The following is a 26,365-nucleotide window of genomic DNA, read 5'->3' on the forward strand; positions in this document are numbered from 1 at the left end:
TCCTCATCTGTAAAATGAGCTGGAGAAGTAAGTGACAACCCTTATCTTTGCCAGGAAAACCCAAATGGGGTCACAAAGAGTCAGCCATGACTATAAAATGACTGAACAACAAGAAGTTATTTTTGATAGATTTTCTCTTTCTAACTCTTCCTACTGGGTTTTGTTGGTAACATAAAGAAATACTAATGATTTGTATGGGTTTATTTTATATCCTGCAACTTTGTTAAAGTTATTCATTGTGTCAGTTATTTTAGTTGATTCTCTAAGGTTCTCTTAAGTATACAATTATATCATCGACAAAAAGTGATAGCTTTGTGTCCTTCTTGTCTAGGCTTATTCCTTTAATTTCTTTTTCTTGTCTTATTGATATATTTAGCATTTTTAGTACAGTATTGAGTAATCATGATAATTGACATACTGCTCCTCTAATCTTACTGAAAAGGATTCTAGCTATCCCCATTACAGAGAATGATTATTATTATTACTCTTAGTTTAGATAGATACTAGTTATTTTAAGAAATGTTCCATTTATTTCTGTACATTCTAGTGTTTTGTTTTTTAAATAAGAATGAAGATTGAATTCTGTAAAGCTTTTTCTGATTCTACTAAATAATCATATAATTTTTGTTGTTTTTGTTATTGATATGTTCAGTTATTATACTTTTCCCAATGTTGAACTAGCCCTACCTAGCCTATTCATGTTATATGGTCTTTGTGATATATTGCTCTTTGTTAGTGTTTTATTTAAAATTTTTGTGTGATGTAGAGAAAGTATCTTGTAGTTTTCTTTCTCTGTTTTTGTTCTCCCCGCTTTAGGTATCAAAATGATATTTGTATCATCTAAGAAATTTGATAGCATTTTACTTTTTTTAAACAGTTTACATAGAATTGGAATTAATTGATCTTTAAATGTTTGGTAGAATTTGGTAGAATCCATCTGATTCTGGACTTTTTTTCTTCTGGAGCACATTTATGGCTTCTTTGATTTCTTTTTCTAAGATAGGATTATTTAAGAGTTCTGTTTCCTTTTCTGTTAATCTAGACAATTTATATTTTTGTAGATATTCACCCATATAATTTAGACTGTCAATTTTATTGTCATAAAGGTGGGCAAAATAAATCTTAGTAACTCCTTTAGTTTCATCTTCATTGGTTGTGCATTTACCTTTTTCATTTTTAATACTAGTAATTTGTTTTCTTTCCTTTTTAAAAATCATATTAGCCAGCGTTATCTACTTTATTGGTTTTGTATTTATTTCTAATAAATTTTTTTATTACCTTCTTATTGAAGTAATATATTGAAATGCTAATTATTTTGTAGATTTATTTTATCAACATACTTCCTTGTTGATTGCCAGTGTCCATTGTGAATATGAGTATTCTATTGAAGTTGCTGTTTGGGTATGATGGTATACTATTAACTTGTCTTAAAGCATTACTTTTTAATATTTTGTAGGACAAGCAAATGGTGTAGTGAATAGAAAGCAAGCCTTGTATTTAGGAAAACCTGGCTGCCTTCACTATCTGTCTCTGACACATACTGGCAAGTCACTTAACTTCTCAGTGCTCCAGACTACTCTGTAAGCCTCTAAGTTGCAGAGCAGCTTTACCTACCAGATCATCACTGGTACAGTGAGTTTCCTCAGGGAGGTCTGAAAAATAAAAATCATGTGAGACACAAGAAGATAGTGCAACAGGGTGTGTATAGTGTTGTCAAGTTTGAACTTGTTTTGCAGCCACCCTAAATTGATGCAAATCCAGTATGAAACACACTTTGTAGGGTCTTGTTGACAGTATAGGAGTAGGAGAAAAATGAAAAATAAACTTTTTAATTTGAATTTGGATCATGCCAAGATAACATAATTATACCTTAGTTGTGTCAAATAAATATGAATCAGATGTATTGCTGTGTTTGCCAAACTAAGTCTTATGGTCTTGAGGTTTTTTTTGGTTTTTTTTTTTCTTAATCTCAGTATATGTAACTTGATCCTGTACAACTGGAATCTTGTCTCCCACTTCTTTTATCATCTAAACACCACCGGGCATATAAATAAGCCATTAGTAATAATATGCTAACCAAATTCCCTTAGAGACTTTCTAAGGGAATTTTCAGATTATTTTGTTTAACCTGTTCATTTGACAAGCAGGGAAATGGCTGTCCTGGGAGGTTAAGTATTGTTTACTCAGTTCTATGAAAGGTGCAAAACCAGGGTTCAGACCCAAATTTCCTGCCTCTTACTTTAGTGCTCTTTTTGCTATATCTCCAGTCTTCTGTTTTCTTTTTTTGAATACGTACGTAAATTATCCAGCATTTATTTTGTCTTATATTAAATATCTAAAGGATACAGTTTTTTTTTTTTTTCCAAGGCAAGCAAGACAGATGAAAATATATTTTGCTGGTTCTCTTTTGATAGTTCATGTTAGTCGGTGGAAGATACAATCTAGTATAATGGAAAGAGCATTGGACAAGAAGTCCTGGCTTTGTACTATTGGGACCTTGGACAAGGCAATCACTTCATATCACTGTCTTAGTTTTTTCATTTATAAAATGACAGAACTGGACACACATCAGATCAGAGTGAACCCTTTTTTTTTATGTCTAATAATCTATGAATCTCGTGGTACTATAATAAATCATCCTGGCTAAATATTGCTAATTTCTTCAGCAAGTATTAATTGTTTACAATTAATAAACCATATACTAGGCATTTGTGAAACTATAAAATTTGAAAAAAGAGAGAGCACTAGGAGTACCAGTAAAGGCTTCCAATAGAAATGGCACTGGACCTGAACCTTGGAGGAAACCAAGGATTCAAGGAAGTGGAGGTGAGAGACAGTATCTTCCAGGATTGGGTCCAACAACCTGTTTAAAGACACAGGCAGAAGATGGAATGCTGAATTTCAGGAAAGGTTAAGTAGACTAGTTTGTCTGGGATTTAAAGTATATAAAGTGAATATTGTGCAATGTCTGGAAAGGTAGACTGGAAACAAGTTGTATGTGAATGGCTTTAAATGTCTGCTGAAAAGTTTGTATTTTATCTTCAGTTCAGTAAGGTGTCAATGAAATTTCTTGATTGAGAGAATGACATGGTCAGACCTCAGGAAAGCTATTTTGACAGTTTTTTGAAAGATGTATTCAAAGTAGGAAGACCAATTAGGAGGCTTGCATTAGTGAGGCTGTTGTATCAGTGAGATGAGAACTAAGTAGTTGTAGTGGTAACTGCAATGGCAGGAGTGAATGGAGAGAGGTGGGAGACAAGTTTGAGAAACAGGTTTGAAGCAGAGTTGAGCTGGCAACTGATTGGGATAGGGAAGTAAGGGTCAAGGGGTCAAAGACCTGAGGTTGTTTATCTGGGTGACTGGAAGCATGGTGATGCTCTCAACAAAAACTAGAAGCATGGTAGGAATTTTTTTAAAGCAGAGTTTGGGAGATGGTATGAAATCTTCTTTTATTTGGATTGCTTGAATTACTTGATAGGCCTGTGAAATATGCAGGTGGAGATTTCCAGCAGGCAGTTGGCATGTGACTGGATCTTATTTTAATCCAAGAAAACAGAAGAAGAAGATTTAGAACAAGGTTCAGGGAGTCTGTGGATAGATTTCAGAGTGTCTATGAACTTTAAGTTCTGGGGATGCTTTGATCGATTTGCATTCCCAACAATTTCTTCTCTTTCTCTAACAATAGAGCTTGCACCCTATCCATTACCTCTAATTCTGTTTTACTTTTGTCCTTACATTCTCCACAGGGTATTAATCCAACTTCCTATGGTCTTTCCTCTGCAAGTTCTGATATGACCAGTTCACCATACTTTCAGGTCATACATCATTCTGTAATCTGCTTGTTCACACCCTTCATGCATGTCTCCATTTATCCTGTGAGGCAGTGTGATATAGTGCAGTGATGTCAAACTCCGAAAGAAAAGAGGGCCACTAAATTGAACATTAGGATCCCTGGGTTGCATGTTGACTTAGAAAACCGCATATTAATATTATCTCTGTTTTATTGTATTTTTTTCGGTAAATATTTCCCAATGCCATTTTAATCTGGTTTGAGCCACACTCTGGAGTATTGTGGGCCAAATGCATATTTGAGACCTCTGATAACGTGGGTAAACAGTAGTAGACTTGGAATCAGAAAGACCTCATTTTGAATCTGTCCTTAGACTTAGACCCTGAACATGTCACTTGATCTCTCTCAATATACATAAAGTTTGTCTTCTGTGAAATGGAGACAATAAGGATCAAATGAGATCCAAAATATTTCGTAGCAGAGCTTATTAAACTTTTTCCACTTGCAGTCCCTTTTTGCCTGAGAAACTTTTACATGACTCTGGGTATATAAAAAAAGTATACAAATCAAACATTTACTGATAATAAATCATAAAGAAATTTATTTTAAAACAATTCTCTGGGATATATATGTATGTATACATATATAATTTTATCATTTATGAAAGATGAAATCAAATTTCCCTACTAATAAGATGGAGCTTGGTGGAACATTTGATATTGCAGGATATAGAACATATCAGCGTTTTTCAGAGTTGATTGATATTTTGATTTTATAATTGTCAGTGCTGAGACTGCTGCTTTGTATAAGTATATAGTAAAAAAATGACAGAGGTATATTTAGGGCCATTTCAGAAATTGTTGGAAATTCTGTCCTAATCCCAAGCCAAAATTCATTTAAAGATTTTTAAGGAAACTCAAATTTTAAACCTGTGTTGCTTGATGTCTTGGCAAATTCTTCTTGAACTTTTAATGGCAAGTGACATGTTTTTTATTTCAGTCGAGTATGGTTTATGAACCCAACTTAGTTTTTTAGAATCACAATTTGAAGGGAAGTATTTCTGAAACTGCATCTCCAGGCACTTCAGATGATCAATTATAATTCTTACAATTAAATCTTTGGGAATGTTATTTTCAATTGTAAAATCATCTGTAGCTATAAACATTTCTAAAGAGCCATTTTCCACCCTATTCTTCATATGTTAACTTTTTAATTAAAACTTTCAGTTTTATCTTTTGACATAAATATGTTGCCATTTTTTCCTTAAAGTAACATGTTTAAATTATTTTTTTTTTCATCAGTACCAAGTCACTTTATTGGGATGTAAATGGTGGTAGTTTTTTGGTACAGATTATGAAAAGGTCAGATAACCAAAATATACATGCACTGAAAGCCAGTAGGACTCACGACCACAGTTCCCAGGTGTGGGGGAAGCCAGGTATGGCTTAGCTCTCGTTGTCACTGTCTCCAAGGGTGTGCTTGTCAAAAAGATATTCCGCCATGCTAGAATGGGGGGGGGCCCTATTTTGCGCAGGTTGGTGATGTGATCACCCAGTTGTTTGATGGACTTCACCTGTTCGTCCAGGTAGTGGGTTTTGATGAAATCACATAAATGGGGGTCATTCTTGTCAGTTGCCAGCTTGTGCAATTCCAGTAACGACTGATTGACATTTTTTTCCAAGTGCACAGCACTCTCCATTGCATTCAGCCCACTCTCCCAGTCATCTCGGTCGGGTTTCTTGATGTCCTGCAGGAAGATGGGCCGTTGCGCTGGTTCTGGAGCTTCATCAGCTTCTCAGCGTGCTCCCTCTCCTCAGGGAACTGGTGGAGGAAGTACTTGGCAAAGTTCTTCAGCGCTATGTCATCTCGGTCAAAGTAGTAAGACATGGACAGGTAGGCGTAGGAGGCGTAGAGCTCCAGGTTGATCTGGCGGTTGATCGCAGTCTCCGAGTCCTGGTGGTAGTTCTGCCGCACCTGAGAGGGGGACGAGGTGGTCATGGCGGCGGCAGAGGCTGCGCGGTGGCTGCGGCTGAGGCTGAGCTGGGGCGGAGGCCGGGGGCGGCTGAGCGGGCGGCCGCTGCGCGAACGGGAGGACGGACGAAGTGTTGGTTAGTGGAGGTGAAGGTGGACAGGTGGCTAAGGGCGGCTCCAGCTGGGAATCGAGCGGCAGGTTCCGTTCAAGCACTGTTGAAGCAGGAAACCGCGGCGACTCCCCTTCCCTGCGCTTCTGGCCTGTTTAAATTATTTAAAAAAAAAAACCCAACAAATAACAGTTTTGAAAGCCATGTCATTATGAAAAAAATTAACAATCAAATTTCTGCTCAGTCAAAAAATACAACAATTTCATCTTTCAGTTTCAATAATCTGTTTAAACTTCACCCTCTTGAGAGCCACCTTATATGTAGTAATAAGCTTTTGTAATCAGAGTCCATGTCTTTCCAAAGGTTTGAAGAATGACTGTTAAGGCTTTTAATGAAGTTAATGATTTTGATAGTATCATGAAGTATAACATCTTGCTCTGGTGTTATTTCTTTGGCCTCCTGATGGATCATGCAGTGAGCAAAAGTGATATATTCATTGCTACCCCCTTCAGCTTTTGCTACAGATCCAATATTCTTGCCTCATCTTGGCTCCAGCATTACCTGTACAGGTTCCAAAGCAATTTTTTCACTGTAAACCTTCATTTGGAAAAAATTCATCAACTTTATGTATCACAAAGGCAATATTCACAGCACTGGTGGTGACTATGAATATGCTGGTGTAGTTCTCAATTGCAAAGTATAAAAGACTCTCTATATGAAAAGCAGAAGAAAAACATTTATTTAGATACCAGAAAGCCAAATTCCAGAAGCAGAAAGCTAAATCTGTCACGCTGAGCAAGAAGTTAATAAAGATAACCACGGCAGTGGGCAAAATCATTCCCAAGCCTCCTCCTTTCCCCTCTGCCAGGGCCTTGTCACAGGCAAACCACGACCCTGAGTCTTGCCATGTCTACCTGTGTCCTCTTTCCTCTGCCCCAACTGTGCTCACTCACTTCTTCTTGCTTCTGCTCCACCCTTACTATTCCACCCATTCAGCAAGCTCCTCCCTCCACATGTGTCTTAGGCTTCCAAGTGATTTAAGCAGGTCACATGGGCCTGTTAATGAAGGAGAAAGACCTTTCCATTTACATTGCTGTTACACTTTAAGATATATCTTTCAAAGGGCAATCAAATAATACTTCCTCATGTATGCTTCTTTCATAAACATATCTTACATAAAATAACAGCCATAACATGTTAGAATTATCAGTTGTTTCATCTAACTGAATTGCAAACTTTGGGAAGCCCTTAAGCCTATTAATAAGCTGCTGGAATTGGTCATTAATAATTTCAGATATTCTTTTGCACACACTATCATTTGATAAAGGAATTTTATGAATTTTGTCCCCATACTTTTTCCTGTGAACTACTTCTGATGTTTTAATAGCAGCAGGTAACAGGAGAGCTTTTCTTATTGTATAGGGCTTTTTAGTTTGGGCAATTAAATAAGAAGTTTCACAAGTTGCAAGTAAATTTCTCAAAACATTGTTTTTCTTTATTTGAAGATTTTGAAAGTTGTTCAAAATATTCCTTTGTTTTCTTTGCAGTATGCTGCATGCTTGGTATTAAGATGTCATTTTAGTTTGGCTGGTTTCATGCTCTCCATGGTCAAAACTTTGTTACAAATCAAGCAAAGAGGTTTTTTCTTGCTATCATCATTATTAGAAGTAAATCCATATTGGAAAAATTACTTGACATATTTTCTTTTTCTTGTCAATTTAGGTGTACTACAACCTGGAAACAAAGACTGTGCCACATTATCATCGGTATTTTTACCTTTTCTGTCTAAATTTAGCCACTTATCCATAACAAAAAAAATACTTTTGTCCTAAAATATAAATAAATATTGCTAATAATTACTTGAATAAGTACTAGCCTTAGTTTATGAAATTATATTTGTACTTAATTTTAAAAATTGATATTCACATACACATCTGGTGATGGTGGAGAAATATTGTTAAAGGACTTTTGTTCTGCTGCAATTAAACAATTATGTTTCTGTAAAAGAAGCAATTTTTAAAATCAAACATTCTAACACAATAGAATCCAAAAATATACTAATTTGATACTTACATGCTGAGGAATGATGGTAGGAAAGTATTAGTCTTTGTTTACTGTAATTAAACTATTATGTTTCTGTAAGAACAGAAAACTGTGTGTGTACAATAAAAACACTGCCATTCATAACATACAATAGTCTCGAATCTGAGCCTAGGTGTTTCTGACAGCATTCATTGGCATTGGATGGCATGATGACATGTGCAGTATGTGATACAATAGGGCAAGGGCTGCCGAAAACACCTTGGATTAATTATGCATTTGATTTTGAATTAATTTTTGATTGTTGTGCTTTCAGAAACCTTTTATTGTTGTCAAGTTTTTCTTACCCCACACTTTCAGTTATGCAACCCCATATTGGGTCACGACCCATAGTTTAAGAAGTGCTGCTTTGTAGTACTTATAGTATGCAATATAAATATTATCTATTAGGTGTGCCTCAAATTCAATTTTATAGACTTTGTGGTATTACAAAACATGCAGCCATATAATATCACCCCTAGAAGATTACTGATGGATCTTTGTTTCAGACAGAAACTTGGAGTCATTCAAAAGTGATGCGCAGTTTCCTATAAACAATTCATTCCCTTCTCCTTACTCTAGCTCATCGTCCATCTTAGTACCTCTCTAAGATATATGTACTTGTGCACTGTATTTGTGTGTTGTTTATCCACTGTAAATTATAGTCTAGATGACAGGCTTTCAGTTAATTTTTCTTGTAGTTAGACTAAAGATGTTTTTCAAATCATTTGCTGATGACAACATTTTCAGTGATTGAGGGAACAGATGTGTTACTGTAAAAGACTCCATGATCTGAAATCACTTTTTGAACGTCCTTCAGCAATTTGTGTTTAAAGCTGAAATCCTCCAATATTTTAGTCACCAAGTTAGACTTCCTATTCCTGGTAATCTAACTTGCCATGTAGATTGCTATACATAGTCCCTTCCAAACAATATCAAGTTCTTCAGGCCTTTGAAATTTGCTATTATCCCCAAACTTAATCCTGGGACTAATGTATGTTTTAAGTAATGCCAAAATCTTCTTTTAAGCCCAGATGCAACAATAGCTAATTGTATAATAATTGTCATTTTCTTCTTACAAAGAACTGGGCCATAATAGAGTCTAATTCAGGCCTGATACATCTAAAATTTAGTAAATTTCTGGAATTCAGAGATGTTAATTCAGCCTCACTTCTCTGATCAGTTCCAATTTTCATGAAATCATTTCTGACTACCTTCCTTCCCCTAAAATTTAGTAAGCAGTCCCTTATACAAAGATTTTTAAGGAAGTGGAAAACAAAGTAGATGCCTATTGATTGGGCATGGCTAAACAAGTTGTGGTATATGAATGTAGTGAAATATTATGCTGTAAGAAACAGTGACTATGATAATTATAGAGAAGCATGGAAAGGTATCAGCTGATACCATGAAGTAAGCATAGGTAAGAAAATAGTATGCACAACTATAATAATGTTAATGGAATAAAGCAATTACAATAAAATAGTGGAAAGTAAATGTTGCAAAATTACGAAGAACCAATATGGCCCCAAAGAAGAGATATGAAAAGTAACCTCTCTCTACTCCTTTGCAAAAGTGGGAGGTCCTTGCGTTTGGAACATTGCATTTATTTTCAGACCTTTTCAATGTATTGATGAGTTTTCCTGATTTTTTTAACCCTTCTTTTTCTTTAAAAGGTATTCTTTGTTATGTGATGGCTCTCTGAGGGGTGAGGGATACTGGAAGAAATTTTGTTTGTCAGTTGTTTCAGTCATGTCCTACTGTTTTAAGACTCCATTTGAGGTTTTCTTGGCCAAGATAATGAAGTGATTTGGCATTTCCTTCTGCTCATTTTGCAGGTGAGGAGACTAAGGCAAACAGGATTAAATAACTTGCTCAGGGTCACACAGCTAAGGTACTAAGTGTCTGAGGCTAGATTTGAACTCAGGAAGATGAGTCTTCCCAACTGTAGGCCCAGCACTCTTATCTACTGCACCACCCACCTTACCCAGAAAAAATTTAAGCAATATAAAAAAATCTTACTTTAAAAAGGGAGGTAAAGTAGTTCAGCAAAATAACATATTTTCCAAATCATAGTTTTTTAAGGTCAACAAAAGGTAAGCATAGTGGAATATTGAAATCTCTATTACTTATAAATCAGTTACGTGACTGTCAGGCTGCCACATTTATTAACCACCTACTCTTTGCCAATTACTGTGCTGAGTGTCCAGGAAACAAAGAAAGGCAAAAGACAGTTCCTGTATTCAAGGCACTCAGCCAGTGGGTGAGACAACATATGAACAAGTATGTACAAACAAGATATTTACTGGATAAATTGGGAATAATCTCAGAGGGAAGACACTGAAATTAAGAAGTACTGAAAAAAATCATGTAGAAGGTGGGATTTTGTCTGAGAATTGAAGGAAGGCAGGAAGCAGGGACAAAACAGGGTGAACATTCCAGGCATGGTGGATAGGCAGTGAAAATGCTGAGTCAGGAGGTGGAGTGTGTTCAGGGAACAGCCAGAAGAGGAGGCCACTGTCCTTGGATTGCAGAATCCATGGAGGAATTAAGGGGCAAGAAGATTGGAAAGGTAAGATTTGGCCACTTTATGAAGGACTTGAAAAACCAAACAGGACCTTTACAAATAACTGCTGTAGAATAATATTTATCAAAGCCTTACCTGTTCTCTTTTCTTTCATACCTTTATCAAGTATGCTTTCTCTGTGGTATATGTATATGCATATGACAGTTATTTGCTCTTTTCCACCTCCACTTTGAAGAGATTGGAAATTGGGTATGTGAATCAGGAGCTATTCATATTCTCTTGGTTTCATTTTCATGGTGAAAATAGCCCAATTTCCCCCCTTATCCCTTACTCCCCAAGTCTTAGGTGTCTTCCCATATTTCACATACCTTGAGAATCAATTTCTCTCTCAGTGCACTGAAAATTCTTGCTTTTAGCATGGACTGCATACTTGATTTTTGTTCATCTACTCTACTCACCTTTGTTTTTATGAATGTAATTTATACTTTATTTAGTGCATCAGGGACTGTGCTGTTAAAGAGTCCAAATGTTCACTGTCATTGATGGTGAAAAGAATGTGTTATAAACCTTTTACCTTTACCCTATTCTTCAGGGAACGTCCTCTTCTTCAGATGTGTTTCTTGTAAAGAACATATTTTAGGATTATGGTTTTTAATTCATTTAATCCATTTTGCTGTCCACCTCTGTTTACAGTTATGATTATTATCTGTGTCTTTCTGTTCATCCTATTCCTCCTCTTCATGCTTTTCTTTCTCCCTTTCCCTCTTTATTAGTTTTGCTTTTGACCACTGCCTCCCTCAATCTGCTCTCCCTACTATTGCTCTCTCCCTTTTCTTTCCCCTTTCCTACTGCGTATAGGGCAAGTTAGATTTCTATACCTGAGTATGTTATTCCCTCCTTGAGCCAAATCTAATGAGAGTAAAGTTCAAAGAATGCTCATCTTCCTCCCTTCCTTCTCTCTGCTGTAATATGTCTTTGTGCCTTTTCATGTGATGTGATTTACTCTTTTCTGCCTTCTCCTTTCCTCTTCTCCCATTACAATTCTTTTCACCACTTAGGTTTTTTTTAATCACATCAAAGTCAATTTATAACCACCCCCTCTGTCTATCCCTTCTAAATGTTGTAATAAAGATATACTTCTCAAGTGTTACAAATATCATCTTCCCATGTAGGGATATAAACAGTTTGCCCTTATTAAGTAATATGTTTTGTTTTTGTCCTTTTCTCTTTACCTTTTTTTTGCCTTTCTTAAATCTTGTATTTGAAAGATCAAATTTTCCATTGAAAATTTCTTTTCATCTGGAAAGTTTGGAATTCCCTTATTTCTTTGAATGGTCATTTCCTCCCCTGAAAGATTATGCTCAGTTTTGCTGGGTAGTTGATCCTGGGTTGTAATCCAAGCCCCTTTGCCTTACAGAATATCATATTCCAAGCTCTCTGATCTTTTAATGTAGAAGATGCAAGGTCCTGCATAGTCCTGACTGTGGTTCCTTGATATTTGAATTGTTTCTTTCTGACTGCTCACAGTATTTTCTCCTTAATCTGACAATTCTGGAATTTGGCTACAATATTCCTTGGTGTTTTCAATTTGGGATCACTTTCAGGAGGTGATCAGTGGATTCTTTAGATGACTATTTAACCCTCTCATTCTAGAACCTCAGAGCAGTTTTCCTTCATAGTTTCTTGAAAACTTCTGTCTAGGCTTTTTTTGTGATCATAGTTTTTCATTAAACCAGTAATTCTTAAATTATCCATTTTCAAGGTCATAGTTCTTTCTTTGCATGTGGAAGGCATTTTGCATCAAGAGTCCATTGAGAATTTTTTTAAGTCTTGCATTGCAATGAAATACTAAGTCTACTAGAAAAATTCCTCACCCACTATAGTTGTTGCTGTGTACAAAGTTCTCCTGTTCTGCTCCTTTCACTCAGCATCAGTTCATATAAGTCTTTCCAGGGCTCTCTGAAGTCTTCCTGTTCATCATTTCTTATAGCACAGTAGTATTCCATTACATTCATATACCACAACTTGTTCAGCCATTCCCCAGTTGATGAGCATCCCCTTGGTTTCCAGTTTCTAGCCACCACAAAGAGAGCTGCTATAAATATTTTTGTCCATGTGGGACTATTTCCCATTTCTGTGATCTCTTTGGGATACAGTCCTAGAAGCGATATTGGTGGGTCAGAGGGTATGCCCATTTTTGTAGCCCTTTGGGCATTTTTCCAAATTGCTTTCCAGAATGGTTGGATCAGCTCACAGCTCCACCAGCAATGAATTAGTGTTCCAACTCTCCCACATCTTCTCCAACATTTATCATCATTCTGTTTTGTCATGTTAACCAATCTAGGTGGAATGTGCTACTTCAGAGTTATTTTGATTTGCATCTCTCTAATCAATAGTGATTTAGAGCATTTTTTTCATATGACTATAGATAGCTTTAATTTCTTCCTCTGAAAACTGCCTGTTCATATCCTTTGACCATTTATCAATTGGGGAATGACTTTTATTCTTGTACATTTGACTCATTTTATTTTAGAAATGAGGCCTTTATCATAGACACTAGTTGCAAAAATTCTTTTCCAGTTTTCTACTTCCTTCCTAATCTTGGTTGCATTCAGTTTGTTTGTGCAAAAACTTTTCAATTTAATGTACTCAAAATTATCCATTTTGCACTTTATAATGTTCTCTGCCTCTTGTTGGGTCAAAAATTTCTCCATTCTCCATATGTCTGTCAAATACACTATTCCTTGGTCCCCTAATTTGTTTATAGTATCAATCTTTATGCCTTGGTTATATATACATTTGGACTTTATTTTTGTGTACAGTGTCAGGCTATACCCAGTTTCTGCCACACTGTTATCCAGTTTTCCCAGCAATTTTTGTCAAACACTGAGTTCTTATCCCAGAAACTGGGGTCCTTGGGTTTATCAAACAGTGGGATGCTATGTTCATTGACTACTCTGTCTTGAGTACCTAACATATTCCACTGGTCTACCCCTGTGTTTGTTAGCCAGTACCAAGTGGTTTTGAGGATTGCTGCTTTATATTTGAGATCTTCCAGATGAATTTTGATATTATTTTTTCTAGCTCTAGAAAATAATTATCTGATAGTCTGATTGGTGTGGCATTGAATAAGTGAATTAATTTAGATAGAATTGTCATTTTTATTATATTAGCTTGGCCTACCCATGAGCACCTGGTGTTTTTCCACTTATTTAGATCTGACTTTATTTGTGTGCAAAGTGTTTTGTAATTGCGTTCATATAGTTCCTGGGTTTGTTTTGACAAGTAGAGTCCCAAATGTTTGTAATGTCTACAGTAACTTTAAATGGAATTTCTCTTTCTATCTCTTGTTGTTGGGCTTTGTTAGAAATATGTAGAAATGCAGATGATTTGTGTGGGTTTATTTTATATCGTACAACTTCCCTAAAGTTGTTTATTATTTCAAGTAGTTTTTTCACACGATTTCTCTAGCATTTTCTAAGTATAATTATCATATCACCTACAAAGAATGATAAAACTTAGTTTCTTCTTTGCCTAGTCTGATTCCTTTAATTTCTTTTGTTCTGTTAGGTAACATTTCTAGTATCATATTGAATGATAGTGGTGATAATGAACATAATTGTTTCACCCTTGCTCTTATTGGAAATGCTTTTCTAGCTTAACCCCATTACATATAATGCTTCCTGAATGTTGTAAATAGATGCTACTTGTCATTTTAAGTAAGGCTCCTTTTATTCCTATGTTCTATAGTGTTTTTAATAGGAATAGGTGTTGTATTTTCTCAATGACAAAACTTGTCATTTTAAGTAAGGCTCCTTTTGTTCCTATGTTCTGTAGCGTTTTTAATAGGAATGGGTGTTGTATTTTCTCAAAAGCTTTCTCTGCATCTCTTGAAGTAATCATATGGATTCTGTTAGTTTTGTTGTTGATATGATCAATTATGCAGATATTTTTCCTAATATTGAACTAGCCCCACATTCCTTGTATAAATCCTACCAGAGCAAAGTGTGTTATTCTCATGATAAGTTGCTGTAATTTTTTTGCTAGTATTTTTTTTTTTTTAGATTTTTTTGCCTCTCTATTCCTTAGGGAAATTATTCTATAATTTTCTTTTTCTGTTTTGGCTCTTCCCAGGTTAGGTATCAGTACCATATTTGTATCATAAAAAGAATTTAGTAGGACTCTGCCAATTTTTCCAAATAGTCTATATAGTATTGAAATTAATTGTTCTTTAAATGTTTGTTAGAATTGGCTTTTAAATCATCTGGCTCTGATTATTTTTTCCTAGGGAGTTCGTTGATAGCTTACTTAGTTTCTTTTTCTGATATGGGCTCATTTAAGTATTTTACTCCATCTTCTGTTAGTCTGGGCAGTTTATCTTTTTGTAAATATTCATTTCACTAAGATTGTCAAATTTATTGGCATACAGTTGGGAAAAATAATTCCAAAGTATTGTTTTAATTTCCTCTTCATTGGTGATGAATTCACCTCTTTTTTTGATAGGGGAAGTTTGTTTTTCTTCTTTTTTTTAAATCAAATTAACTAACTGTTTACATATTTTATTGATTTTTTTCATAAAACCACTTCTTAATTTTATTTATTAGTTCAATAGTTTTCTTAATTTCAGTTTTATTCATCTCTCCTTTGGTTTTCAGTATTTGTGATTTAGTATTTGAAGATTTTTAATTTGTTCTTTTTCTAGCTTTTTCAGTTGCATGCCAAATTCATTGATTTCCTTATTCTCTGTTTTATTCTTGTAAGCATTCAGATAATAAAACATGCACTAAGAACCGCTTTCGCTGCATTCCATTAATATGGGTATGTTGTCTCATCATTATTCCCTTGAATGAAGTTACTGATTCTTTCTATGATTTGTTGTTTGACTCACTCATTCTTTAGACTTAGATTATTTTGTTCCCAATTAATTTTTAGTCTATCTTTCCATGGCCCTTTATTGCATGTAATTTTTATTGCAGCATTATCTGAAAAAAATAACATTTAATACTTCTGCCTTTCTGTACTGGATTGTGAGGTTTTTGTGTCCCAATACATGGTCAGTTTTTGTGTAGGCACCATGTCCCGCTGAGAAAAAGGTATATTCTTTTCTATCCCCATTCAGTTTTCTCCAGAGGTCTACTGTATCTGCCCTTTCTAAAATTCTATTTACTTCCTTAACTTTTTTTTGTTTATTTTGTGGTTAGATATATCTAGTTCAGGGAGAAGGAAGTTGAGGTCCCCCACTAGTATAGTTTTGCTGTCTATTTTTTCATGTAATTCCCTTAACTTCTCTTAAGAATTTGGATGCTATACTACTTGGTGCATGCATGTTTACTAATGATATTACTTCATTGTCTATGGTGTCTTTTAGCAGGATATAGTTTCCTTCCTTATTTCTTTTGGTTAGATTTATTTTTGTTTTTGCTTTGAGATCAGAATTGTGACCACTGCTTTTTTTTTTACTTCAGCTGAAGCATAATATATTCTACTGCAGCCTTTAACCTTTAATCTCTGTGTATCCCCATTTCAAATGTGTTTCTTGTAAACAACATATTGTAGGATCATGGTTTTTCATCCATTCTGCTATCCACCTCCGTTTTATGAGAGTGTTCATCCCATTCACATTCACAGTTATAATGATTTCTCTCCATCCCATTCTCCCTCCTTTATGCTTTTATTTCTCCCTCACCCTCCTCAAAAGAGTTTTGCTTTTGACCACCACCTCCCTCAATCTTCCCTCCCTTCTATCAGCCTGCCGCCCTTTTCTTTCCTTTTTCCCTTACTACTTCTTTCCTCCCTTCTAATCACCTCCACGAGTTTCTTTCCCTTTTCCCCTCCTACTGCCTGTAGGATAAGTTCAATTTCTATACTTAACTGAGTATACTATTTCTTCCTTAAACCAAATCTGATGAGAGTAAAGTTAAAGCAGTGCTCATCTCCCTTCTTTCACTCTACTATAATATATTTTTGTGCCTCTTCATGTGGTGTCATTTACCCTCTTCTGCCTCCTCCTTTCCTCTTCTCCCATTACAATCCCTTAGGTTTTCTGTCATATCAGTTAATTTATATTCACACCCTCTGTCTATATATATATACCATTTAAGTGTCATAATAAACGTACAGTTCTTAAGATTTATAAATATCATCCTCCTATGTAGGGATATAAACAGTTTACCCTTATTGAATAACATGATTTAAAAAAAAATTTTTTTCCTGTTTATCTTTTGATCCCTCTTTTGAGTCTTGTATTTGAAGATCAGATTTTCTATTGAGCTCTGGCCTTTTAATTAGGAGTATCTGGAAGTCACCTATTTCATTGAATGTTCATCTCCTTGACTGAAAGATTATATTGAGTTTTGCAAGGTAGTTGTTTCTTGATTGTAGTCCAAGTTCTTTTGCCGTACAGAATATCTTATTTCCAATCCGTCTGATCTTCTAATGTAGAAGCTACAAGGTCCTGTGTGATCCTGACTGTAATTCTGCAGTATTTGAATTGTTTCTTTCTGGCTGCTTGTAGTATTTTCTCCTTGACCTGATAATTCTGGAATTTGGCTACAGTTCCTTGATGTTTTCAATGTGGGCTCTCTTTCTGGAGGTGATTGCTGGATTCTTTAGATATCTATTTTATTCTCTGCTTCTAGGACCTCTAGGTAGTTTTCCTTGATGATTTCTTGAAAGATACTGTCCCGGATCTTTTTTTCACCATGGCTTTCTATTAGACCAGTAATCTTTAGATTATCTCTCCTGGTTCTATTTTCCAGGTCAGTTGTTTTTCCAATGAGATAATTTACATTTCTTCTACTTTTTCATTCATTATATTTTGTTTGACTGATTCCTGTTGCCTCATACTGTCATTGGCTTCTGCTTGCCCGGTTCTAAATTTAAAGGAATTATTTTCTTCAGTTAGCTTTTGTACCTCCTTTCCAATTTGGCCAATTTTACTTTTTAAGTTGTTTTCTTAAGTGAATTTTTTTTTTCCATTTTGTCAGTTGTATTTTTTTTTTTTAAGAATTGATTGATTTTTCTTCTGCCATTTCAAATTTAAAATCCTTTTGAGCTCCTCCAAAATTTTTTTGGGGGGGCTTGAGACCAGTTCATATTCCCTTTTGAGGTTTCAGATGTGGGTATCATGTCAATGCTGTCCTCTTCTGAATTCATATTTTGATGTTCGCCATCCCCGTGGTAAGAATTTGTGGTCTTTGCTTTTCTAATTTACTTTTTGCTCATTGTGATTTCCTTTTTCCTGACTTCTAAAGTGGGTCTCTGCATCTGGGGCACAGGGGCCTCTGCCCCATGCTGCTTGTGCAGGGGACTAGGGGCCTACTTACTGGCATTATGTGCTGGGGCCTCTGGTTCTGGCTGCTGGAAGGTATGTAATGCTGTAGCATACCTGGTGCTGAGCTGGAGCTAGCTGGTGTGTGATGAGGCCAAATGAAGTGTTTCATTTCCCCAGGGTTACCCTGAAGATCTCAGCGTGAGGTGTATGGAAGGGGTGGTCTGCCCACAGGAGGTCTCCTCCTCCCTTGGGGCTGCACTGGAGCATAGCTGCTGGTAGATGTCAGCCATGCTGTGCAAAGACACTCCTGGGGTCCTGGTGTTGGTGCTTGCGAACTCCACCATCTTTAGCCTCAGTATCTCTTGCTGGTCCACTGAGGTGGAATTTACTGCTAGCTTTCTGGGACCCTCCCATCCTGTAATGATTCCCTTTAACCACAGCAAGAGGGACCTTTTCCATTAATCCCCGTAGCCTCCCGAGCTAAAAGACTTTTCTGCTGGCTCCACTATCCAGGATTTTTCCTGGGGCAATAATCTCTGGATTTTTCAAGGTCAGCAAGGGAGGGTGAGAGCACTTACTGTTTACTCCATCATCTTGGCTCCCCGAAGTTTAAATAAGTGCCTTTCATATATTTAGTCTATTAGCTGATAGCCTCAGGAGTAGCTTCTACTCCCATAGGCTTCTCTTTCACCCAGCTACAACAGAGCTGTACTGTGCTGACGGGTCTAGGAATAGCCATTGCCGCTGGTGATTCAGTCCCACTCCAGCTCTCCTGTGGTTGAATATGAGCTGGTGCAACCTGAGTGCTAGACTGCACTCTTCTCCCTGCCCAGTGAAACAGATCCATCAATCTTACAGGTTGTCCTGGGCTGGAAGTCTGCGGATTCTGCGAATCCTTGCGGATTCTGCCACTCTTAAATTTGTTCAGATTCAATTTTTAGAGGTATCTGAAGAAATTTGTGGGAGAGCTCAAGTGAGTCTCTTCTTTTACTCCCCCATTTTGGCTCCACCCCTACATATTAACAATTTTTTTTAAAACGGTTATTGCTTACTTTTTGAAAGACTAGTTTCATTAGAGAAGTACTGAAATATAGAAGCCATATTGCTTGAGATTATTAAAATGGAGGCATAAGGTTAGGTTGTTGTTTTGTTTTTTTTTAAAGAAGTTTAGCAGGAAAGAGAGATGGAAATGGCCAGATTTGGTATGAATACCTAACCAGGTTAGCCCACTGCACCTCAGAACTCTGGAACTCCAGAGAAATACCTTTGCCTTCTCAGGATCTGGGATTATAAGCACATGCCACCACTTCTTGTTTAATTTACTTTTCTTGATTAATTCTTTGCCTGGTATTTTAGTTTTTTTTTAGTTTTCAACGTTTACTTCCACAAGATTTTGAGTTCCAAATTTTCTCCTCATGTCTCCCCTCCACTCACCTCAAGACACCATGCATTCTGATTATCCCTTCCTGCAATCTGCCCTCCTTTCAATCAGCCTCCCGCACCCTTCACTTATCCCCTTCCCTTCTATTTTCCTGTAGGGCAAGATAGATTTCTTTACCCTATTGCCTGTATATCTTATTTTCCAGTTGGATGTAAAAATAGTTTTTAACATTCATTTTTAAAACTTTGAGTTCTAAATTCTCTCCCTTCCTGCCTCCCCATCCACCTTTATTGAAAAGGCAACAATGTATATTGCTTGTATATGTGTGGGTATATATATATATATATATATATGTGTATGTGTGTGTGTTATACCTGTGTAATCATTCAAAACACTTCCTTTATAGTCGTGTTGTGAAAGACTAACTGTATTTCCCTCCATCCTATCCCATCCCCATTTATTCTGTTCTCTCCTTTAACCTTGTCCCTCCTCAAAAGTGTTTGCTTCTGATACCCCATCGTCAAGTCTTCCCTCCCTTTTATCATTCCCCCTCTCTTTTATCCCTTCTCCCTTATTTTCCTGTAGGTTAAGATAGATTTCCACATCCAATTGAGTATGTATGTTATTACCTACTTAAGCTAAATCTGATGAGAGTAAGATTTACTGATTCCCTCTCACCTCCAACCTCTGTCCCTCCACTGTAAAAGCTTTTCCTTGCCTCTTTTATGCATGATAATTTACCCCATTGAACCTCTTCCTTTCTTCTCCCAGTACATTCTTGTCTTGTACCTTTATTTTATTTTGGATAGCAATCCCTTCATGCTCAACTTACCCTGTGCCCCTACATTCCCTTCAACTGTCCTAATGCTGAGAAAAGTCTCATGAGTTACAAATACCATCTTTTCATGTAGGAATATAAGAGTTTAACTTTAATGAGTCCTTTATGATTTCTCTTTCCTGTTACTTTTTCATGCTTCTCTTGACTCTTGTATTTGAAAGTCAGAAGTCCCCTATTTCATTGAAATTCCATTTTTTTCCCCTGGAGTATGATACCCAGTTTTGATGGTTAGGTGATTCTTGGTTTAAATCTTAGCTTCTTTGGCCTCTGGAATGTCATATTCCAAGCTCTTTGATGCCTTGAAGTAGAAGCTGTTAAATCTTGTGTTATCCTTACTGTGTTTCCATAATATTTAAGTTGGTTCTTTCTGACTGCTTGTAATATTTTCTTCTTGACCTAGGAACTCTAGAATTCAGCTACAGTATTCCTAGGAGTTTTACTTTTAGGATCTCTTTTAGGATGTGTTTGGTAGCTCTTTCATTTTCTGTTTTATTCTCTGGGTCTACAATATCTAGGCAGTTTTCCTTGATAATTTCTTGAAAGATGATGTCCAGGCCCTTTTTTTGATCATGGTTTTCATGTAGTCCAGTAATTTTAAAATTATCTCTCCTGGATCTATTTTCTAGGTTAGTTATTTTTCTAATGAGATGTTTCTTATTGTATTTCTTTTTTTTCTTCTTTTGGTTTTGTTTTACAATTCTTGATTTCTTGTAGAATTATTAGCTTCCATTTGCTCCATTCTAATTTTTAAGGAATTATTTTCTTCAATGAGCTTTTGGACCTCCTTTTCCATTTGTCCAATTCTGTTTTTTAAGGTATTCTTCTCCTCGGCGTTTTGGACCTCTTTTGCCATTTGGGTTAGGGTATTTTTAAGGTGTTACTTTCTTCAGTATTTTTTTGGGTCTCCTTTAGCAAGCTGTTAACTTGTTTTTCATGATTTTCTTGTATCACTCTCATTTCTCTTCCCAATTTTTCCTCTGCCATTATTACTTGATTTTCAAAATCCTTTTTGAGCTCTTCCATGGCCTGAGACCAACTGATATTTTTCTTGGAGGCTTTGGATGTAGGAACTTTGAGTTTGTTATCTTCTTTTGGTTATATGTTTTGATCTTGGTCACCAAAGAAAGATTCTATAATCTGAGGTTTTTTCTGCTCTTTACTCATTTTCAATAAGAAGTCATTACCTGACTTTTTAACTTTTTGTTTAGGTAGGACTCCACTTCCAGTATGGATGATGCACTATCCCAAACTTTAGAGGTTTTGTACAGCTGTTTTCAGAGATACTTCTAGGAACTTGTTAATTTTCTGCTCTTCCAAGGAGGTATGATCAAAAGAGAGGTGTTTACTTCTCTCTGGTCTGTGAGTAACCACAAGCACTCTTTTTTATGTCCTAGAACTGTGAGGATGGTTTCATCCTCCACTGTGACTGAAAGCTGTGCTATGCTCATGCCCCTCTTTCCCTGGGACTGCCACCCTGGACTGTGGCCTTGATCCATGTGAGCAAAGCAAGAGTCCTGCCTCAGTGCTAGCATAAAGATCCCTGTAATATTTTTCTCTCCCCTTACCATCTATGGGCTGAGAGCTCCAGAAGCTGCTGCTGCCACTACTGCTGCTGATTCAGTCACACCCAAGGCTTGCTCCTGGTTTGCTTGGGCTGGAACTCTGCTGGCACATCCTACACTGGACTGTGCCCCACCCTCACCCTGATACAACAGACTTTTCCTACCAACATTCCAAGTTATCTTGGGCTAGAAATTTGTTTCATTTCATCTTTTCTGTAGGTTCTGCTGCCCCAGAATTTACTTAGAGTCATTTTTTAAAGGTATTTAGAGTGGTTTCAGGGAGAGCTTAGGTAAATCTCTGCCTTTATTCTGACATCTTGGCTCTGCCCCTTCTTAATGTTTTTAATTTAACTTAATTTAATTTAATTTAATAACTAACTTAATCAAATTAGTTATATCCTACATTAGGACAACATAAAAACAATTTTAGAAACAATTCTATCCAAACAAATATGTCCAAATCTCCAGAGCAGTGATCTCAGAGGTATAGGGAATCCCTGGTGAGGAAACCCTTTTTTCCACCAGTGCACATTGGCCTCTGGTCTGTAATAGGTGAGTTCCTGTATGGAGCACTGGGCTTGGAGGCAGGAATACCTGAGTTTAAATCCAGCCTCAGACATTTACTAGATTATGACTTTGGGCAAGTCACTTAACCTCTATTTGCCTCCGTTTCTTCCACTGTAAAATGGGAACAAGAATATCATCCAGGGTTGTTGTGGGGATCAAATGAGATATTTGTCAAGCCCTTGGTAGAGTACCTGACATGTTGAGGCACTATTTAAATGTTAGCTATTTCTTTTTCATCTGCTTCCTCCTCCTCTTGTTCTTTTTTGTTCTCATTTTTCCTTCTTCCTTCTTCTCATCTTCCTACTTGATTCTCTAGCGTATTTTTCATAGAAATTGCTCCAAATGTTTTCTCTCCTTAAGCCTCACCCTTGTTTTCTCTACCTCCCAGCTGATCATCTCTAACTTTGGTGGAACCTTTCCACTCAGGCCTGAATTCAGAGAGCAGGAATTATCTTTGTGTTACTTGTGAGGGGTTAAAAGTTTCCTGTGGGGACATTTGTCTTTCTCTGTATAGGTAACAAAAGGAAACTGGGAGCTGGCATCAGTTAATAACATTATGGTATTAGCTGATGAGCATCCCAGATTAGATTTTTTGTCTGGGAAGAGAGTGAGAGGTAGTTGAAAAAACACTGGCTTGTTCTAGAGTGTGGGTTTGTTGTTGCTTTTTAACCTTTTTATGTCATGACTCCATTTGGCAAACTGGTAAAGCCTATGGACCCCCTCTAAGAATAATATTTTTTCAATACATAAAATACAAAGAAAATGCAAAATGAAACAAAATACAAAGAAAAACTGTATTGAAAGCAATTGCCAGGTTTTGTTTGTTTGTTTGCTTGCTTGTTTGTTTAACACCTTGGGTACCTCATTTAACCTCCTTACAAACCTATAAATTGAGAAGTTTGGACTATATGGTCTCTGAAGTCTCTTCCAGTTACAGACTTATTTATGATTTTTAGATTATGGCCCTGAGGTACCCCTTGTTTCATCCTTACTATAGCACTTAGGAAAGAAATGATTATGTACTTTTGTTAGCAATATATTTCTACATTGTATAGATTTAACTAATTTTGCTGGGGGCAGGTTTGGGGAATAAATATAAAATGCATAGTTATTGGTTAGGCCGGATGGGTTGGTTTTACCTCAACAGTTTTTACTTTTTCATGTTCTCCCTAAAGTTTGCCACAGAGGGTCCACCCATTATGTTGAAGGTCTTCCTTGCTTTCTCATGACATCATGAGGTTCTTGTTCTGGCTGACCATTTGCTATCCCCTTACTATTGCCTGGCCTGTATACTACTCTTCCTCTCTTCCAATTTATTGATAGCATCCTTTACTCTTGTTTTTCTTGGGAGATTTAGTTGTTTGTATTTTGCAGTATGCTCACATTCACTTTATGGTCCTCAATGGCCCTCTGCAGGCAGTGGCATTTCAGATTTTGCTGCCATACAGAAGTGCTTGTAAAATGTATTGAAAAGATTGAGAATTGAAGTAACATAGTATAAACTGAAGATGTGTTTATATTTTATAATTTTACTTTGTTACATCCAGTATTGTTTTTTGATGCTTTGCCACTTGTGATTATTTCATTATGAAACACTGCAGTTTGGAAAGAAAGCTCTCCTCATTTAAAAATTTTTGAATTTACATTTTTAGACTGTACATTTTTATATTTTAAATTATCTTTGTTAAAATTCTCGATCATTCTAAGAGAAACAGTCTCATAGTTTTCCTTAATTACAAACTCAGATTCCATGTTGATTTCCATTGTTGGAATGGCATTATACACTGGATACATCTTCATGCCTCAACATATCTTGGCAATATTACACTACTTTGAAATTGTACAATGAACACAATGTGCTCAAGAAGCAACAGACCAGAGATCCGTTGAAGGGAAGAAGCCATCTCCCTTGGTGAAATGAGACTTCAGAAGATTCCAGATATGTGTTATGAATATGAAGACTAAATTTCAAGAAAGCATTAAGACAAGGAACCAATCCCAACTCAAGCAATCCCGGTTCAAGTGTTCCTTCATATAATAGTTTTATCTATTTTGACATTGTGGTGATTTGTACTCTAAATATCGGTATTTTCTTAGCCTTTGGAACTGTTTCACTATTGTTCTGTGAAAGCTTTTCGTAATGTAACATTCAGAAAATTTTGATTGCTTTATATTGTTTAATCTGAGATCATTAGTTAGGCCTCTTGCTTCAGCATTTGTCTGGCACAGATATCTACCTTGGATATATTTAAAGTATTTACCACAATTTTGTAGAAATAACAAGATGAAGAGGGAATACTTCAGTTGAATATAAGAGACTTCTTTCTAAGTTTATACTCAGGAGTAGTTTCAGCTGTCTGGACTCCTCATTATAAAACATTAATTATACTTTAATGTTATAAAAAAAACCAAAGTATTTCTCCCCTTAATAATGAAAGAGCAAAGAAGATTCTTCTACAGTTAGAATAAAGGAATACCTAACCTTTTAATAGTTAGCCCTATTTTATGAATTTCACATTGACAAAAAAGTTCTGTGATAGAAAGCTTTAGAGAAGTAATCTACTTACTTCACAACATTATTATGGAATACTGACTTCAGATGGTAGTTTTATTAAGTAAATAGTAAAAGATTTCCCTAAAGGGTATCACTAACATTTGTAGTCCTGTGAAATTGGATTTCAAGATTGTAGCTGGTGCTGAAAAATTTAAAAAACGTATTATTTTTCATAGTGAATAATTAGTAAAACTATAATCCAAGGAGCTTTACAAACTTTTTAAAATAGCATTTTACACTTTGTGATGTGTATACATTGGGGTGTATTGTAAAAATTTATGTTTCCAAACTAGAATTTTTCTGTGGTGAAGGCTGATTATCAAAATTGAAAATCAACTGATGGGAAAACTTCTTTGTTTAAGATTAATGCTATTCTTGATTTTAATCTCATGTGTATTTTTTTCCATTCTAAATTTATTGCTACTGAAGATTAATCATTCTTAACTGATTAGTTTTCAGTTTCTCCCCACATTATAGAATTTATAAACTTTAAAAAGTAATCCAATCATCAGCAGATATTTATTAAACAACTTTTGTGTATCAAGCACTTGGATGCATGCAAAGACAAAAAGAAAGACAATTTCATAGAATTTGAGATATGATCCAACTCTTTTTTTATAAGTGAAGGAAAGGTTAAATGATTTTTCTCAGGTCATATTGATGGGATTCAGACTCTGGGAACCTCCTTGAATTCTTCTTAAATCCTGCAGTCCTCATAAGCCCATGGACTTTTCATGATCTCTGTGCCTAGGTCTCTGTTGCACTCCCCACCCTTGATCGTATCAGAACCCCATTCCCCAGGCTGCTGACCACTCCCATCAAGATCCTCCCTAGATTGGATCTGGGTTCACCCCTTGGTACTGGTCATTCCCGTCAAGACCTCTGGATTGCCCCACCTGCTTCCAACACAAACCCTCCATTGTCTGATGTCTCCTGATTACCTCCAGCTGTTTCCAACCCTTGACCAGTCACTCCAGTCCCATTGAGGTCCTCCTTGGACTTCTCAAGACCCTCCCTAAACCCATCCTCCCATCACCCTAAACTACCAGACCACTCCCAGATCCTTCCTACAGTCTTTTCTGTCTTTGAGTTCCATCTTGCCTCCATGAAGCTGCTCAGACCCTGTCTAGTTGAGATTGTCTGGCCCGCTTGTGAATACAAGCATTACAAATTCTTAGGTTCCTTAAGAGTCAACCCAATATGGCGAATCTTTAATAAATTTTGTTTTTCTTTGATTTTAAGAACGATTGTGTTGAATTCATTCGAGCAAGACCCAGTGTGTCGATGTTTCAGGGTCCCCAGCACCCCTCAGACCTCAACAATACAGCCAAGTTGATATAATAACCTGGGTTAAAATCTAGGATTCTGACTCAGGCTAGTAGTATTCTTTTTCCTGTATTGATAGTTCAGGTAGTATTTGCGGTACACTTAAAATGGTGTAGAAAAAATAAGCAGTAGAGGGAATATTTTAATTGAACTTTTTTGTAAGTTTATGCCGAGGAATAATTTTAGCTGTCTAGACTCTGTTGTTTTGAAATATTTATTTTGGATCATAGAACGTAAAGCTGGAAGAGACCTTAGGTAGAGATAGACTGCTTAATTCCCTCATTGTACAACTGAAGCTTGGACCTAGAGTACTTAAGTAACTTGCCAGAGGTCACAGAAGCATTTCTAATCACATATTTGAGGTAGACCTGAATAACTGACTCACAATCA

The 26,365-nt window shown here is 36.2% G+C and overlaps 1 protein-coding gene and 1 pseudogene across 1 annotated transcript in view; one reads left to right on the forward strand and one right to left on the reverse strand.

Annotated features, from left to right (window-relative positions):
* Positions 1–25,893, forward strand: part of LOC140517955 (serine palmitoyltransferase small subunit A) — a 32,794-nt gene extending 6,901 nt beyond the window's left edge. The window contains exon 2 of the mRNA XM_072629639.1: positions 23,841–25,893. Within this exon, the coding sequence (XP_072485740.1) occupies positions 23,841–23,944 (104 nt within the window). The 3' untranslated portion in view covers positions 23,945–25,893. The remainder of the gene's footprint in view (positions 1–23,840) is intronic.
* LOC140517954 (ferritin heavy chain-like) lies at positions 5,073–6,133 on the reverse strand (annotated as a pseudogene).
* Positions 25,894–26,365: the final 472 nt, after the last annotated feature.

Source organism: Notamacropus eugenii, chromosome 1, assembly GCF_028372415.1.
Source record: "Notamacropus eugenii isolate mMacEug1 chromosome 1, mMacEug1.pri_v2, whole genome shotgun sequence".
NCBI classification, from domain to species: domain Eukaryota; kingdom Metazoa; phylum Chordata; class Mammalia; order Diprotodontia; family Macropodidae; genus Notamacropus; species Notamacropus eugenii.